Source organism: Pteronotus mesoamericanus, unplaced genomic scaffold (genome assembly GCF_021234165.1).
Source record: "Pteronotus mesoamericanus isolate MK-2021 breed Mesoamerican mustached bat unplaced genomic scaffold, CSHL_Meso_final contig_164, whole genome shotgun sequence".
Taxonomy (NCBI): Eukaryota; Metazoa; Chordata; class Mammalia; order Chiroptera; family Mormoopidae; genus Pteronotus; species Pteronotus mesoamericanus.
Genome location: NW_026555065.1, coordinates 29,512,895 through 29,530,902, shown reverse-complemented (window position 1 = coordinate 29,530,902; position 18,008 = coordinate 29,512,895). Strand labels below are relative to the sequence as shown.

The following is an 18,008-nucleotide window of genomic DNA, read 5'->3' as shown; positions in this document are numbered from 1 at the left end:
TTATACAGAGCTTAATTTCTTTACTAAAGGTTATCTGAAGGTCTTTAGTAATGCTACCATGAAGCGTGGCTCCCAGATAGAGCATACATCTCTTTTTTCACACTTATTGGACGACGAAGTCCTTCTGTTATAGAACACACGTTGTCCTCACAGGGGTGCCAGGCAGAGGCCATGTATTCTAGTCCCTGAGAGCGTGGCCTCTAGTGTGTAGCTGCCTAGGTTCAGCCTTTACAGATGTTATGATCTTGGGCAACAAAGTCAGGTTGATCAATTGCCATCTCTTTCATGATTCAGTGTCTTTCTCTAAAATGGGAACACTAACGATACCTGCCTACAGGGTGCTTTTAAAATATTGATGAACAGGGCTAAGAGCAGTCCTTGGCATACACTTGACTATTATCATCCTAACATTTAGATAAGAACTAGCGTAACACCCTCATTCTCATTCTGGAGATGAGAAAAGTGAGTTCCATGTAGTTCACTCACGCAGCAGCCTCACTCATTCAGCAAACTGACTGAATGCCAGTAGGCACCACTTATGACAATTCCCTCCCCGCAAAGGAAGATGAACATGGTATAGTTCGTGTCCCAGAAGACACACTAGTGCCTTGGCCCAGGTGACAACCCAGACTTCTGACTTCTGCCCTCCAGCTCATTTCCTGATTCTATCCTGAATGAGAATGAAGTATATAGCAAGAATAGGGAGCACAGAGTTGGGCTAACAGACTTACTAGGAAAGCAAATTCTAAAAATATAACTTACAAAGGGAAGTAGGAGGTAGTATAAAGTGACCCACATAGGGAGTCCCCAAATGTGCTAGCTTGATGTTTTCCTGGCCACTGTGTTGCTGAAGGTCTTCTCTGGGTTTGTCTAGGCATCTCCTCTGAGGGCTTTCCCCGGGACTGCTTCAATGAGCAGTCAGCCACGAGAGACCTTTCCATCAGGGATGGCGGAGCGTGGGCATTGGGCCAGAGAGCTGGGCCAGCCTGCTCCTTTCTGCTCCACGAGGAGAGAGAGAAGACAAACAGAAGTGAACTGCACTTGGATCTCCATGTAAGTAGAAAGCTTTATGTTTGTGCTATAATTCTTTGCAGTCAACAGAGGTTCATTTAATATGCACTTAATGTAAATCATGTTTGTAAAGCTGCCGAAACTTCATTTTATGGGTGATTGGGGGAGGTAACTGTCTAAAAACCAACTGATATGCAGAAAACAGATCTTGGTGATCTGAAATTTGTGTGATAGAAAGTGACTATATTTACAATTTATCTGAGCTTTTCAGAGTCCTCAGTTCACATCACTCTTGCTGCCTAAACATCATGATGTGAATACTCATTTGATGCTAGTCACCTTTTAATATAATTTCTCTAAAAATGTGAGGACATATGTTAGCTGACTGATAGGTTCTGGATTCTCCAGTGAAACCCAAATAGCCTGTCTTCTTTGCACATTCCTAAACCTTTCTTTCCCTCCAGCTGCTCAAGTAACAGGCGATCAGGCTGGCAGGAAATCCGCCCAATACAAGATGACCCATTTTAAAAACACAGCCTTCTTCTTTCTCATTCATTCTTGTATTCATTGACACAGAAACACTGACTACCCTATACAAAGCAGCGGGCTGAGCTGTACCTACTTCCACATTGTAGATGGCCTGATAGGATTGGCCAGGCTGCCCCATTCTCACCGCCCATCTTCACCCCCCAGTTTCCTGTCAGACACGGGGGCGAGCATGAGGAATCCAAGAAGCATCCCCCTCAACCCCTTATTAACTCTCATGCCTGTTGACAAAATCTTGTGTTCCTGATTTCTTTAAATACTTTCCAATTCATTACTTTCAGGCCTGGAAGTAGATATTTGATACGTGTGGGTTAGGTCTGTGATGTCCATATGGGTGATACTTTTTTCAAGCAACAAGGAGCAGAACCTTGTACTTTCTATAACCATAAAACCGTAGTCACAGTATGTCCTTTTAGAAAAGTATTCAACATCCCAGTTATTGTAAAAGGAGGTTTGGAATGGAACTGAAAGATGAAAAATCTACAATGCTCCATAAGATGATATGGAGATTTGTAGGGTTTTTTGTTTTGTCCCTCTGTAGAAAAAGTAAAGTTGTGCATCCTTAGACGTGCTCAAAGTACGAAGTTGAACAGCGACATCTGTTGGTCAGGTTGCTTTAAGTCGCGCTTGCTGCAACAGCAGGCCTGGAGCATGAAAGTTCAGAAATGGATTTTGAAAGACTTTCTTTTTCTTTTGTTTTTTTTAAAAATTCTGTGTTTATGTGTTTTTTTAGGCATTGGCTAAACTATGTATTTCTGGTGTTCCTTCTCCCCTCTGAATTAAATTATTTCTTAATTTTACTTAGTTTATTTTAATTATAGAAATCATATACAATCCTTTTACAAAATTTGAACTATGTATTTAAATTGAAAGAAAAGAATAACCTATAATCTCAGCAGCCAACAACACTGTTAAAATTTTATTTTTTGTGTTTTTTATTATGTATATTTTCAATGAGGCATTTTTTCACATGTAAACACAGATTTTATATCCTTTCTTTTTCTTGTTCATCAATTACTTTTACATTGCTTACCCATGTTGTTACAAATTGTCTCTAAATGTATCTTAAGTGAAAGCATAGTATCCCACTACATTATATGCCGACATTTATTTAATTATTCTCTGTTATTGGATGTTGAAATTGTTTTCAATCTTGGAATAGTATACCACAATTTGGAAGTAAATAGCACTATCACACATGTAATTTTTCCTATGCTCTTTCTTCTTCTAGTATTTTTAGGCTTTTGATACATATCACTGTGTAAATAAGGTCTACCTCCTGAACCAGCCTTCAATGGCATATATGTGTATGTATATAAATAAAACAAATATAATATTTACATACTGTATATTATATACAACATGTAAATAATATATATTCATATAAAGTAGTTCTATAAATCTATAATAAAATATATAATAGCCATTTGTTTCTTAGTCTTCTATTAATTATACTTTTTAAAAATTAAGATAATTTCTTTAGCTTATTTTCTACATTTGTTTTTTTTTTTTAAATTTATTTATTTTTAGACAGAGGGGAAGGGATGGAGGAGAAAGAGTGGGAGAGAAACATCAATATGTGGTTGCCTCTTGAGCATGCCCCCACTGAGGACCTGGCCCAGAACCCGGGCATGTGCCCTGACCAGGAATCGAACTGGTGACTCTTTGGTTCGCAGGCCGGCGCTCAACCCACTGAACCACACCAGCCAGGGCTCTACATTTACTTTTTTTACACTTTGAACCGTAAGGCTTCTCACCTCCAATCTCTTTCCCTTTAGTAATTTGACTCTTATTGTTTTAAATATTGATGTTCTAAGATTTTCCATTTGGAAGGGTTCTGGTGACTTAGTGAAAGTTTACATCCTGTTAATAATCACCACACCAGCTTACAAGGACATCTTTCTCCCCAGGGGGACTTTGAACAGTAAGGTCAGGGAGGTTTTTTATGACCGTGTCATGTTTTGACCAGCCTTAGATGTTTGACAGCACTGCTGTGTTTCAGTGCCGCCATCAGGAAGTTACTTTCCTTGGCCTTTTCCTATGGATGTGCTGTCACTCATTAGTGTTCGGGGTGATGGCTCAGACAGTTAATAATCAGGGGGAGTGTGGCATCCACAAATCAAAATGGTCACTGGCGTGGAGGCTACTATTCAGGCTATTTATTTATTTATTTATTTATGTAAAGGGCCAGAGAGGGAATATTTTAGGGTTTGGGGGCCATATAAGTCTTGTGTTGAAACCACTCAACTCTACTGACAAAAGTAGCCATAGAGAATACATACCTGAATGGGCCTGTGATCCGACAAAAGTTTATAGACATAGAAATTTGAATTTCATCTAATTTTCACATGTCAAGAAATGTTATTCATCTTTTGACTTTCCCCCCATTATTTAAAAATGTAAAGGTTGCCCTGGTTAGTGTGGCTCAGTGGATTGAGTGATGGCCTGCAAACCAAAGTGTTGCAGATTTCATTCCCCGTCGAGGCACATGCCTGGGTTGTGATCTAGGTCCCTGGATGGGGGGGTGTGAGAGGCAACCACTCATCAGTGTTTCTTTCCCTCTCTTTCTCTCCCCCTTTCCCTCTTTCTAAAAATAAATAAATAAACTCTTTAAAAAATGTAAAGGTCATTTTTAGCTATGGGCCGTTCAAAAACACGTAGTGGGTCAGATCTGCAGGTCACCCACCTCTGCTCTGAACCAGGAGCTGAAGATCGCCCACCCTCGCCTCTCCCCCTGGCTCCCCTAGCAACTAGCCGTGGCACCCTGGGCACTTGCCTGACCTCTGTGGGCTTCACTTTAAATGTGTTTTGACAGAATGGGGAGGAATAGGAACAGATGAAACAGAGTCCCTTTTACCTATAATAATAGGTTTCCTGATTTTATTATAAGAACATAACACAACCCAAACAGTGATACTCATGTGGAATGGGAATCATTTTACTTACAGGAAACAAATAAATTTTAATATTCTTAATGTGAATCTTTGTCCTACTGTGAGAAATAAGGTCACATCTCTGATGGGAGACCAACATTTGTATATAGTCTCCTAAGTCTATTTGAAGACACACACCACTTCTTTCGGCTTCTCCAGTGCAGTCTCCCCACCCCACACACATACACCAGTTTTATTGTGGTGTAATTGACATATAACATTGTGAAAGTTTAAGGTGTGCAACATAATGATTTTCTGTATGTATATATTACAACAGGATCACCACAGTAAATTTAGTTAACATCCGTCACCTCACAGTTACCAGGTTTTTTTTTTCTTGTGGTAAGAACTTTAAAGCTCTACTCTCATAACAACTTTTAATTATGCACTACAGTATCATTAACTCTAGTCACTGTGCTGTGCATTGTATCCCCAGAACTTAGTAACCTTTTCACTGGAAGTCTGTACCTTTGACTGCACTTACCCATTTCTTTTATGCTCCATCCCCCACGGGCTCTGTCAACCACCCATCTGTTTTGTTTCTTTTTTCTTTTGTTCTCTGTTTCTGTGATTTTTTTTTAAAGACTCCACATATAGCTGAGAACATACAGCAGTTGTCTTTCTCTGACCTACTTCATTTAGCATAATGCCCGCAAGAGCCGTCCATGCTGTAGCATTCATCTTTCAGTTACTGAATTGTGAGAAGGCCCTGGAGCTCTTGGGGGAAACGGCAGGATGTGGGGCTGGCGCAGGATAGATACTAGAGAGATTCAGGGCAGTGTGTGTTTACCAACCAGTATGCATTTCATTGTTTAAGTACCGACTGTTGGTCGTGGTACCACTTGGATGTGTCACCAGACTACCCTGTAGAGAGGTTCTGTTTTAGATTATCCTCTCATCCTGCCCAAGCAAATTCTGGGGGCCGTTTTGTGCGACCTGACAACTCCTGAAAGGCTAAACGCAGCGTTCATTCTGTTCCACCGTGAGGTCCTGAGCCTGTTAAATATTCCACAGGATGAACTTACAGTGAAAATCTGTTGCTGATTTTCTGATACTCAAATTTAACCAGTTGTTCTGTGTTTTATTTACTAAATCTGGTAACTGCAGGCATCCCTTTTGGGCAGCATTCACATGCACCAAATGTGTGACTTGCCCTAGGGTGGCACCTATATATGGTAAGCGCTCATTACCCCAGAGTGCCACTTAGAGCATGAACATTTTAAAGTTAGCCTGAAAGGGAAGTTTCTGGTGTCCCACCAAACTAGAAGCTGCCGTTAGCCATACTCCTCAGTTACCAGCACACTTTGAACCAGATGCCAAAGGCAAATGAATGTGGACCAACTAATGGGGCCTAACTTCTTATAACAAGTGCAGTCAAGTGCAACTTCCTGGAGATTGCATTTGAGAGGAACACTCGCTATGGAGGGTGGTTTATAAAATGTCTGTAAGCAAGGGACATGGGTGGGATAGAAACACCACTAAAAAGGTGAGACCTGAGGTTGAAAAAATTACAGGAAAAGCAGAAAAGGTAAGCAGTCATTAAGATTATTTATTGGTTGCACAAATTCTGGAAGTATGATTTCGTCTGCCAGGTTTTAAAACATGAACTTTGACCCCTTCTTAGTGATTCTGGTTTCCAAGGATCATCTCTGTCTTCTTCTCACCAGTGGGGCCCTTGAACTCTTCTTACTGAATTTGGCCTAATTGGATGGGGAGGACACAGTGTAGGTTCCAGGTAATCGTACCTTATGAACGGAAGAGTGTAATTCTTAAGCCTGCACCCAGCCTTTAGTGCCTCACCCAGCAACAAACACTTCCACGTATTGATCACTTCCTAAATGCCAGGCACCATCCTTTGAAGTTATCATTACACCTAGTGTACAAATGAGAGAGCGAGGTTCAGTCAAATCAGGGACAAAGATTTGAACCCAAGTGCTTAAATGTTAAGCTTCTCTACTTCTCCACTACTTTTTTTCTTTTGTTTTTTCTTTTGTTTTTAATTTGAGAAACAAAGAAATCCATTTAATTGGTATGAGTTAGGTCCCATAATCAATGAGAAGGATTGAGAACCAGGCTCAGAATTAGATAAATAGAACCATAGCCACATCACTCCACAGGCCTCAATCCAGTGAAGATTCTGCAACTGCTGCCACACAACACTAGATGTCTCAATGTGCATTTTAAAGATCTTGGGTTTTTTAAATTAATGGGGAAACGATTGTGGGAGCATGAACAGAATTCAGTCTTTCTACTTTCCTTCACTCCTGAATGTCAAACTCCACGGCATAAATTAGATTCAACAGCAAAAAATACAGAGTGCTCTCTGATTTGGTGCCTTTGCAGGACATGGAAGGGTCATGTCTTTGTCTTGTTTTCATGGAAGCCAATGATTGAAGGCCACAGATGTATGTGGGAGTACTTGTGTCAGTGTGTGTGTGTGTGTGCGCGCGCGCGCGTGCGTGTGTGAGAAACAGTGAGAAAGACAGAGAAAGAGAGGCAGAGATCACATGACTGTTGTCTGTATGATAAATGATCAAGAAATGATCCAGGGAAAAAAGAATAGCTAGAAGTGATGAATTATTTATTGAATTGGAAAATTGCCTTTTCTTTTTTTTTTTACCATACAAATCCCTTATCACTTTAAGTCATGATAAAACAATTGAAAAATGTAATCTGAAGCCCCATGAGATTTAACCAGTTATCTCAAATTAGTACCAATTTTGAAATTGGTGTGGAAGGTTGTTATCACATTTAATTGAATATAAATCCATGCCCTGGCTGGTGTGGCTCAGTGGATTGAGCACTAGCCTGCGAACCAAAGGGTTGCTGGTTTGATTCCCAGTCAGGACACATGACTGGGCTGTAGGCCAGGTCCCCAGTAGGGGATGCTTGAGAGGCAACCACACATTGATGTTTCTCTCCCTCCCTTCCTTCCCCTCTGTCTAAAAATAAGTAAATAAAATTTTTTAGAAAAATCCTCATATTATGCTACAAAATTCAGTTTTTATGCCACTTGTCTTGCTTCACTTAATATCTACTGTCCTTCTCTATATACTACAAGATAAGGACAAATATAACAGTATCTCAGATTTCCTTGTAAAACAAAAGAAACAGTAAGTTTGGTTTAATCATGGAACCACCTTAATGGTTAATGGGACTGTAAAGTTTGCTTTTCTTTGATCTTAACAATGGTTACTGTGCTGATTTCCTCTTTGTCTTTTCTGACATGAAATATAATAGCTGTAAAATCATGTAAAATTTGGACCCTTGAGAGTGTACACAGAGAAAGCTTTGTATCATGCTTTCAAAGCCTGACAGAACACAGAATAAATTTGAGCTTTATAAAAATGTTGGGAAATTTATCTAGGAATTTTATTTAAATGAATTGGAATATTGCAGCTGAAATATCTTATTCGGTTTCTCTAAAATTTAAAATAATTGAATTTTTTGGTCCCCTTTGAATGAGTTTCATTTTTTCAGCTTCCCTTTTCTGTCTCTTACTACATGTGTCATTTATGTTCCGTGTGTGTATTTCTGAAAAGCACTTTCTCTTTCTTCTCTGTCCAGGATAAAGATGGTAATCTGTGGTTAAAATTACAGTCCCACGTGACCCATTTAGAATTTAAAGTGCAGTAGCCTTTGCCTGGTGAATGTTTGAGAGCATTTCTAGGTTAACATAAGGTTCCAGTTGTTTTGGTCCTGTTGTTCTTTTTTTGTTTTTTGGGTCTTTTTATTTTTGTAGATTTTAATTAAGCCATCTTGATTTATTATTATTATTATTTCTAAATTGGGTTAAGAACTGCAGCTACTACATAAATGTCCTGAGATGAATGCTACAAACTTCCCTCTTCAGCTGTAGAAAGTAAGGGACCTTGATTCTAGAAAATGTGTTAGAACATTTCTTCAGACTATTTCATGATACTTTTTAAAGTGTTGAAAATGACAACAGTGTTATATATACCTGTTTTGTTTAAATACCAAATTAAAATGATGTACAAAATGGAGGCAATAGTGAATGTATTTAAAAACTGTGGAAATGTGGCTCCTCCCTCCCACCCACTGATCGCCGCAACTACATGCGCTCTGTCACAATGATGGCCCCTGTCCACTGCATGAGGTGCATCAAGCAAGCACTGCGTTAGGACTATTAGCACATTGAATTCTTAGGACAATCTTTATGAATTAAATAGTTCTCTCAGATTATACATGTAGACACCGGCTCATAGAAATTAGGAAACATGCTCAAGTAACACGGTTAGCGTGTGACTAGTAAGTAATGTCTCTTGTTGAACTTCCACTTCAAAGCCATAGCTCTTGCCCCTCCACTATTTTTTTCCTGCCCTCTCTTCAGCTGTGTTCAAGAATAGGATCATAGTTCTGGCAATGCCTAACTTACTCTCTCTTTTGTAATTTTAATGCATTTACATTTGTTTCTTAATTTTTTCTCTTAAAATGAGTGAATCACGTGAGTATTAACTTCAAGGAATCATTACTGATCAAATCAGGGCTCATAATCTTTGTGGCCTTTGTGTTTTCTGCAAATTCCTCCTAACTTACAATAGCCATTGGGTTCTGGTAACCAGGTGATTTATTCAGCTCCCATTCTGATGTCTCCATGTGAAAGAAAACTGTTACAAAATACCATAGATCTTTGACCTATTGTAATGAAAAGAATGAACATTTAGAATCAGATTGACCCAGTCTAAATTCCAGCTTTGCCACTCATTGGTTGCTTAATCTTAGAATTAAGATTATTTGATATAAGATATAAGATAAGATCAATACAAGATATTGATCAAATATCTAAGTTATTTGAACCTCGGTATTAACAACAGCAGGGTCCAACAGTAGGCACTAGTAGGCTATTAATTAAAATTAAATAAAATTAAAAATTCAGTTCCTCAGTCATACTAGCCATGTTTTAAATGCTTGGAGGCCACCTGTGGCTAGTATCTACTATACTGTGAATTACACAGATACAGAATATTTCCATTACTGCAGAAACTTGCACTGGAAAACAGTAATCTATAAAATGAGGTCAGTGATACCTTTCTCCTGGAGTTATGGGGGAGGGGATTAAGGTATAAGAAAGCTTGCATAAAGTATCTAGCATGGCACTTACTTGGGACAAGAATGACTCTCTGAAAAAATGTTGGTTCTCTCCCTCCTATCCCATTATGTTTATTTTTCTTATTGACCTTCATTTTGTTTTAGGTAAATCCTTACTTTCCCTAATTTTTCTGTTGCCTCCTTTAAATTAAAAAAATAATTAAAAATGATACTTAGGTCTTTGGTGTTTGAAGTAATATTCTCAAGATAACTTTTACTATAAAAATTAAAGAAGGAAAGGAAAAAGATAGCCAGCAATAGCACAGCCAATGGCTGTCTAGTTTTGTGACTTGGGAAGCAGGAGCACATGGGTAGCAATAGGCATGTGTGGTTCATTAGATTCCAGACCATCATCTAAAACTTGTATCATGATCTGCTTTAGCCCTTGACATGCTTTCTGCATGGATTTCATGGCTTCTGTGGTAATTATCTATGTGGGACATCAATAGTATTCATTTTGGAAAAGCCCCAAACCTTTCAGAAACTTGTCCAGGGAAATTCTATGGCTTAAAAAATGCTCCTTTTATTTTTTATCCTCTCTTTCGGCTTCACAGATAAGTCCTAGCCTTTCCTTTTCCCTCATACATTATTTTTGTCATTGGTATAACAGGGCTAAGGGACTGTACTTGCAGTATCATCATCAGCCTCCATTAATAGACTATTGAGAAAAGAATTTTCTTGAGAGAATCTAAATTCATGGATTTCTTTTTTTCTGAAATAATTGAGTTGGTTTAAAAATCATCTTGAAACACAGGAAAAGCAATAAAGAACAGGGCGAACTCTGTCACTTTCTACAGCGGCAACCTGGGAAAACTTCAAGGTAATTACTCTCTTCAGGTGACACAGATGGAAAAAACCAATCCAGAGAGGTTGGCCCTGAAATACCCCCAAGGGATCCCTTGAAAGAATTTTCTTTGGAACTCCATTCACTTGTGGCACAGATGTGGCGTGGAGAGGCATATTTAGTAGGCTTTTCTATAATGAACAATACTGTTCAGACCAAATGGCCCTTCTGCCCAAGTGCATATGTAGGGGAGGGGCACCTTCCTGCTCTGTCAGTTTATTAATAAACACTTGTTTCACATTGACAGTGTTAAAAAAAAACATTCTGTTGGATGCTAGTTGATGTCCCTAAGAAAGCTGTTTCTTTCTTCTGCAAATATAGCATGTCCATATAGTATTTACTATGTCCCAGGCATTGATGAGAGAGCCAAACAGATAATAGTTTATTTCTTACTCTTAACAACCCATAAAGTAAGTACTTTTCTTATTCCCAGTCTCCAGGTGAGGAAACTGAGGCACAAGGAGCTTATATAATTTGCCTAAGATCAAGCTTCTTGGTGGAACAGAGTAAGATGTAAGCCCAGGACCCAGGTTCTTAACTCTGCAACTGCCTTGCTCCTTGACTGTTGAAAGATCTCATGCCCCGTGCTTTCCTCTTTCTTCCAGTTTCACCACAGCCTCTCCTGTCCCCTTTAAGAGTGCTCTAATTTAGTAACTACATTCAACTCACTTCCATGGAATCCTTGCTACTGCTCAAGAGAAAAGGCCTTAATCACAGAGACCTGTTCTTGCTGTAGGCAAGTGCAGCCTGTTTTCTTTTTCAACCAATTAGTAAAAATTTTGCTGGCTTCTGATAGGTCGAGCAGGGAGGAGCTGTATTAAGTGTTGTGTTAGTTGGCAGGGGCAAGCTCCACCAGGAAGGCAGGGGACATGGTACAAAACTAAACTAGAAGGGGCAGCCTAAGGAGGTTTCTGGCTTTGTCTTTCATTTGGCTTCATAACTCCATTTTGAAGATGTGGAAAATGAGGATTAGGAGGATGCTAATCAGGAAGAAGGTAAGATGACACGCCAAGGCAGTAGTAGGGGGTGTGATACGGGGTGGATGGAGGTCAGGATCCCCATTAGATCTTCCTGCTGCACTTGAGCGGTGTGAACTGGTGCCAGTTATTTAGCTTCTCTTGACTTCAGATGTCTTCCTCTTTAAAATAAGAACGTTGAGCTAATTGGTTTCTAATATTTCTGAAGTCCCATTCAGCCTGCCAACAGTTTGATTCTACACAAAATCTTCCATAACCTACGCACCTCTTTCATTTAACAAATGTCTTTTGGAGTTCATGTGATGTCATAATTTCCTCATATGCCAATTTCACTTGGTAAGTTAAAACCTACTTCCTGAACCCCCAAAACCCATCTCCGCCCATTCCCCCACTCATACTTTTATTCATAGTTTACTTACTTTTCCCTATCTATTGCTCTAAACCTTTTTCTTTCACAGAAATGGATTCTACACTTTTACTTACCAATTTTAAGTCCGCTTTCTGTCTTAAGCGATCGTCACATGAACCTAGTTGAACCACTTTAGGAAGGTGGAAGCAGTTAATCATTCACATCAGGACCAGAACTTGAAATAAATTGGATAGAGAGAAACATGTGAATCAAGGAGCCTGACATTGTGAAATGTCTTATCAATTGTTTTACTTTTCCTTTGCTTTTCTGGGGAATTATGAGAATGTGGGAAGGAATTATCTAAACTGAATGGTATAGAGGAAAGCCACACAGAGTAAGGGGAAGTGGTTCTAGGAAGTTTTTCTTTTAGGCAGCTTCCAACTTCTGCAAATTGATTTCTTTTTTTTTTGAAATTTTTAATGCTGATTAATCTTGTGAGAGTCAAGGAACTAGGGTCTGCTGTTCCCATGAAGTGATGTGTATTTTTTTGTTGCAATCACTTTTTTTTAGACTTTCCTTACCAGGTATCTCTGTTGGACTGATGTTCTTACTACCATGAGGTACAATTGGCTGCAGCCTCAATCTGAGAGGATAGTGAGATAGATGGGAGAGACATAGAACAATCACTGGTAGTAAATTCTCCACACAAGTACTTATTAAGTTCCATTTTCAAGCAGCCGGGTACGGATTGTTTCTTTAACAAATATTTACAAAGAACATCATGTGGCTCAAATGCTACCTAATTATCATGCCTGTTTTAACTTAGGTATCTAAGGTGGATCATTTTTATTCAGCCTTCTGCTCAAGTGTAGCTATTAGAAAGCTTAAGTGTCTTGAGGTTAGAACAAAAGGAAATCAGGTAATGTTGTACAGGTAACAGTCTTGGCTATCCCTAGTTTTGGGTAGTAGGTGCATAATAACAGAATAAAACAATAAGATGGTATTTACCTCCAAGAGAAGTGATGATCGTATTTTGAAGTGTATCATGCATATATTCTTGCCCAAATTTTTGAGGGAAAAATAAGGATGTACATTATACAGGGGTATAATGATTACATACTGTGGGTATAATTATGGGTACAATAATGCCATGTATAATGTGCACAAAAATGTGGGTGCACATTATACACGGCAAAATATGGTATCCTCTCCCACCCCACAAATATTACAGCATTAAATAGAATCAATTTTCAAAGCAACTAAAATCAAATTTGTTGATTTGCATATTTGAACATTACAGCTCGAAACATTTTTTTAATTCTCTAAATGACCAGAAATTGTAATGTTTTTCATGGTCATGAGAACCAACGGCCTGAAAGAGTGTCAATGTTTGATCAAATAGATCAAATGATCTATTTGAATTGCTATTCTTTCTTACTCATCTTCACACTGAGGCGGTCACTGCTTGCTGTCATTCAAAATTGTTTTAGGTCCACCTATTGCTGTTCGGACTGCATCTGGGGTTTTAAGTACTTGGCTTAAGCCCATGAACAGGGCCACCTCTTTCTTGGCTTATTTCTCCTATTAAGCTATACATTTCATGAAGGTCTTGGGGGTCTGGAGTTTTTTCACCTTTATATCCCCAGAGCTTGGCATATAGTTGGTACTTAATAATGATTGTTGGGAAAATACATCATTGTGATAGGAGCCACACTTGGAATGAAGGGGAACTCCACGGACAGGCTGGAAAGCCTCTTGCTGTGTTTGAGTCCAGAGGATTCCATATCTTGATTGTGAGCAGTAGAAAAGCCCACTAGGAAATTTTGCTTAATTTTTTAAGCAGCCCCTCCAGGTATTTTCCCTAAATTACAACAAGGGAAAAGAATGGTCATTCTCACCCTGGCTGGTGTATCTCAGTGGACTGAGTGCCAGCCTGTGACCCAAAGTGTCGCTGGTTCGATTCCCAGTCAGGGCAATGCCTGGGTTGTGGGCCAGGTGCCCCATGAGAGGCAACCACATATTGATGTTTCTCTCTCTCTTTCTCCCTCTATTATCCTCTCTAAAAAGAAATAAATAAAATCTTTAAAAAATGGTCATTCTCATTAAGTTTTTTGTGCGGTCCGTCTTCTGTGTCATCTCAGAGGGTAAATACATCACGTATCCTGTTGAGCCCACCAGACACATGGGCTGACACACCCTAACACTTCTTGGCTCAGGTGTGTGCACGATCTGATTTTGGCAGGGGGCAGAAGTCAAGGTTTTAGAAGAGTGGTTAAGAGTGTGGATTCTGGAGTCTCATTGCCTGGATTCAAGTTCTAACTTTACCGTTCACCAATGCTGTGAACCTGGGGAAACCACTTTATCTTGCTGTGCTTCCACATAGGAAAAAGAGGGTAATACCAACCTCATAGTTATGTGTATCAATCAGTTTATATAGAACAGTGCTTGGCACATAGTAAACACCTAATAAATGTTAGATACTGTTAGTATTCTCCACTCATTGGCTGTACAGCCTGGGGCAGATATGTTCTCTTGGCCATGGTTGCTTCACTTTTAAAGTGAACCTAAAAATAACTTACCCTCCTTGAGGTGCTAGAATCTAATCATCTCCTAAGACCCAAGACTTGCCCCACTTTCCATGTGGGACAAGTCTTTCCATTTAAGGAAAGAAAGCACCAAATATGTGCCATGTCTCTCCCCTTGCCGGTACATTATCATAGAAGACTGATCTTATGAGCAAGCTGGTATGATGATTCCTTTTCTCCTCAGCCTTGAAGAAGCAGAAGTCTGATTTTATCAATGCACATTTTCTCTAGATAGGAAGCTTGTTCTGAGACTTAAGTGGCACCCATGAATATTTCTGTGTGTGTGGTGGTCTTTTTAGCTTGTGTGTACCTTCATTGAAAATCCCAAAATATATTAGGATCAGTAGCAATATCTATTTAGACAGAAGGTCAAATCAGGGATTAGGAAGCACACTCTTAACCTTCCCATAGGGACTGATGGAATATATTATGCACCCTTTTTGTGCCAGGGTTCCTTTTGGATACATTGCTAGAAATGTGTTATTGCAATCAGAATTTCTCAGTATTAATATTTAGTGGGGAACATAATACAAGTTATCAGTGTGGGACCCACAGCCATTTCCTGCTACAGAAAAGGCAAGACTGTCCTTTTGCTTGTGGCAACAACTTATTTTGCAGAATAAATTGCTGTTTGCATGTAACACTTAGGCTCAATCTTCTTGCAGTGTTGCCCAAAGAAAGCCGGTGACTACTATTAAGCCACGATTACTATTAAGCCCACTTGACTTTCCTGATCCAGCGCAGTGCCTTATCCATCCCAGGTGGTCAGGAAATGCCTGCTGACTGGACAGGATTTGAAAGAGAAACACTGAGACCTTCAGGTACGACAGGAAGCTGTCCCAAGAGGCAACTATGCAGCTGGGAAACAGGGCTGCAATTTTTCCACGACCTCAGTTGCCAGGTTCCCAGCATATAAACAGAGTACTGGGAACTACTTTCAGCTGATGTTGGGTGGTGGTTTTGTCTGTCCTGTTTTTGTTTTAGGCAAATTGGGTCTGTGATAGAGACTCGACTGATAGAGACCTTTCAGATGTTTTGTCCCTTAGGGGAACGTGGCTCTTTAGGGACCTTTGATGAATTACCTTGCCTAACAAGGCAGGTTGTGTGTTACCTTGTACCATTGCCAGGTTTCATTTAGTTGGTTGGATCACTGAAGCAGAGAGAGGTGCCCTTTGGCTTCCAGGATTCCTAAAAAAGCCAGGAAGTCAGAGCTACTGAAGAAGCCCGAGGTTGGCAGGGAGTGCGGAGGGTAATCATTCCCAAGGGCTGGGGCTGTTTGCTCTGCCACCCTAAGGCTGGTGGACGCTGGGCGTGGTGGGCGTGCTTGCCTAAGTACCTGTTTGTGGAGCACGAGACACCAGGGCAGAGCTAAAACAGCAGTAATCTGAAACCAGTCCTGTTGGTTTTCCTTGGTTCGGCAGCTAAAATCTGCATTCCAGATGAAACCTGCAGGGAAGCGGAAGAAAGCACTTAACAAAAAAAAAAAAAAAAAAAAAAAAAAGAAAGAAAGAAAGAAAGAAAAAGAAAAAAAAAAAGAAAAAAACACTTCAAGGGCAGCAAGTTAGCTGCTTTTGAGTTCCAGGCATTTTGAGATCATCTATTTCTTTCAGTACTTTTTTTCTTTGCTTTTGGGCTTTGTGAGTGACTGTTGATCTGTGTGCCCTGCTAGTTTTTTTTGGCCTAGATGACCCAGGCTTCTGACTATAATTTAGATGGCAAAGCAGGGCCCGTAAGAAGTATTTCAGTCATTTTCTGCTGATTCACTTTTGAATTTCTTGGGCTGCTCTGGGGGTGGTGGAGGGCTGTTAGGATCAGCTTGCCGGCTCAGCACTTCTGGAGCCTCTCTTGCTCACCAATGAGGAAGTTGAAAGCAACCAGGAGAAAGACAGGCACTGGGGCGGAGCTGTGGTGAAGTCTGGGCTGGGATGACTGGGACAGGCTGACTTTCCTTACGACAAAAAGCCTTTTGTCCATGGGAATAAATACGGAAGTCCCAGAGGAGCAGCGTCCCCGGTCCGTGTGTAGTAAGGTGCGCAGCCTCGCTGCCTCTGGGCACAAAACTCCGCGGACTTTTTGCAGTTGCCCTGGACGCACCACCTCGCACAAACCGGAAGGAGAGCACGCTGGTGACTGACCTGAAGGAGACCAAGTGTGCTTGCTCTTCGGCCGGGGAGCCTGGCTGCCGGCTCCTGTTGCTCTCTGTCCTGTAAGTTAAGAGCTGATGGAGTGGATAAACTGAGAGCAGGGGAAGGTAACACAAGTCAGAACTTCCACTGAGGGCATTGCTCTGAGACATGGAGGACGGTGGTAACTCTGTGAATGGCAGTGATGTCTCGGAACCAGACAAATCTGAAGCTGGACCTGACTTGGCTCAGTCGATCCTGAGCAAGTTCTCCATGAAATCCCTGTTTGGTTTTACGAGTAAGTTGGAATCTGTGAAGCCCGAAGAGGAAGATGTGGTGCTGAAAGCATTCCACAGTGTAGTGGTGGATCCCACCCCTCAGCAGGATGACCCCAGCCATGGTTCGGATCAGCAGGAGGCAGAGGCTCGGGCTCCACCTGGCCTCAGAAATGAAGGGGAGCCTGCGAGGGTGGAGACAGAGATGGAGTCTGAGGGAAGTCACAGAAAAGTCGAGTCAGAGGGAAGTCAGAGGAAAGCAGAGGCAGGGATTTCTCTCCCTGGCCAAGAGCTTCTTCCACTCACTGCTTTGAGCACAGACGATGTCCTTTTGGTTCGTGGGACCCTCGTGAACACCACCAGTGATTCTGACTCTGATGATGGTGGGCAGGAGCCAGAAGAGGGAAGCAGCAGCAATGGCCCAAAGTCCCCTAGTCTTGTTTTATCTAAGCCATCTGAGGAGCCCAAAGAAAAGCCAGGAGATTGTAGGGAAAATATTGCCACTAGGGAAAGGGATGATGCAGAGCTGGGTGCAGAAGCTCCTCAAGGGATGCCCCCTGAGAAATGTAGCAAGGTGGAACCAGGTGATGGTGGTCCTCAGATGGAGCACAGCCCCAACCAAGTACAAGCGGGAGAAGGCGGCGCCCAAGTCCTACCTGTGGTAACAGACCAGAACTTGAGTGTCAGTGTCACTGAGAACAGCTCTTCTAAAAAAGAAGTCCCCGGAGAGAAGTCATTCCAGCTTCCAGCTTTTTTCAGTGGGCTTCGTGTGCTGAAAAAGGGAGCTCCAGCCGAGGGAGGGGAGACCATCACAGAAATTAAACCAAAGGATGGGGACCTCGCTTTGCTCAAATTGACCCAGCCCGTTCACAAGTCTTTAGCACAGGCAGGGCCACAGACGGTGAAGAAGATTGGGGAGAAAACCAGTGATCTGAAGGCCACTCCCACTCTCCTGGAGCAGCTCTCCCAGCTACTCAGCATTGACATGCCCAGAGCCGAACTGAAGGCAGAAGACCCTGAGCCGCCGCGGGCAGAAGACATGGGCTGCGGTGCTGCCCAGGAGAGCCAGAGCGGCCCCAGGGAAGCCCCAGCCCAGGGCGGAGAGGCCAAGCCAAAGCCACCAGAAACCGCCCTGGAGGCCTTTAAAGCCTTATTCATCCGTCCCCCCAAAAAAGGGACCACTGCTGACACCTCTGAGCTCGAAGCTCTCAAGCGCAAGATGAGGCACGAGAAGGAGTCGCTAAGAGCCGTGTTTG

At 41.3% G+C, this 18,008-nt stretch overlaps 1 protein-coding gene across 1 annotated transcript in view; it reads left to right on the top strand.

Moving 5' to 3' along the window:
- FMN1 (formin 1) overlaps nt 1-18,008 on the top strand; it is a 342,380-nt gene that overhangs the window by 72,338 nt on the left and 252,034 nt on the right. Inside the window, exon 2 of the mRNA XM_054565622.1 lies at nt 875-1,053. Coding sequence (XP_054421597.1) covers nt 875-1,053 — 179 coding nt within the window. The remainder of the gene's footprint in view (nt 1-874; nt 1,054-18,008) is intronic.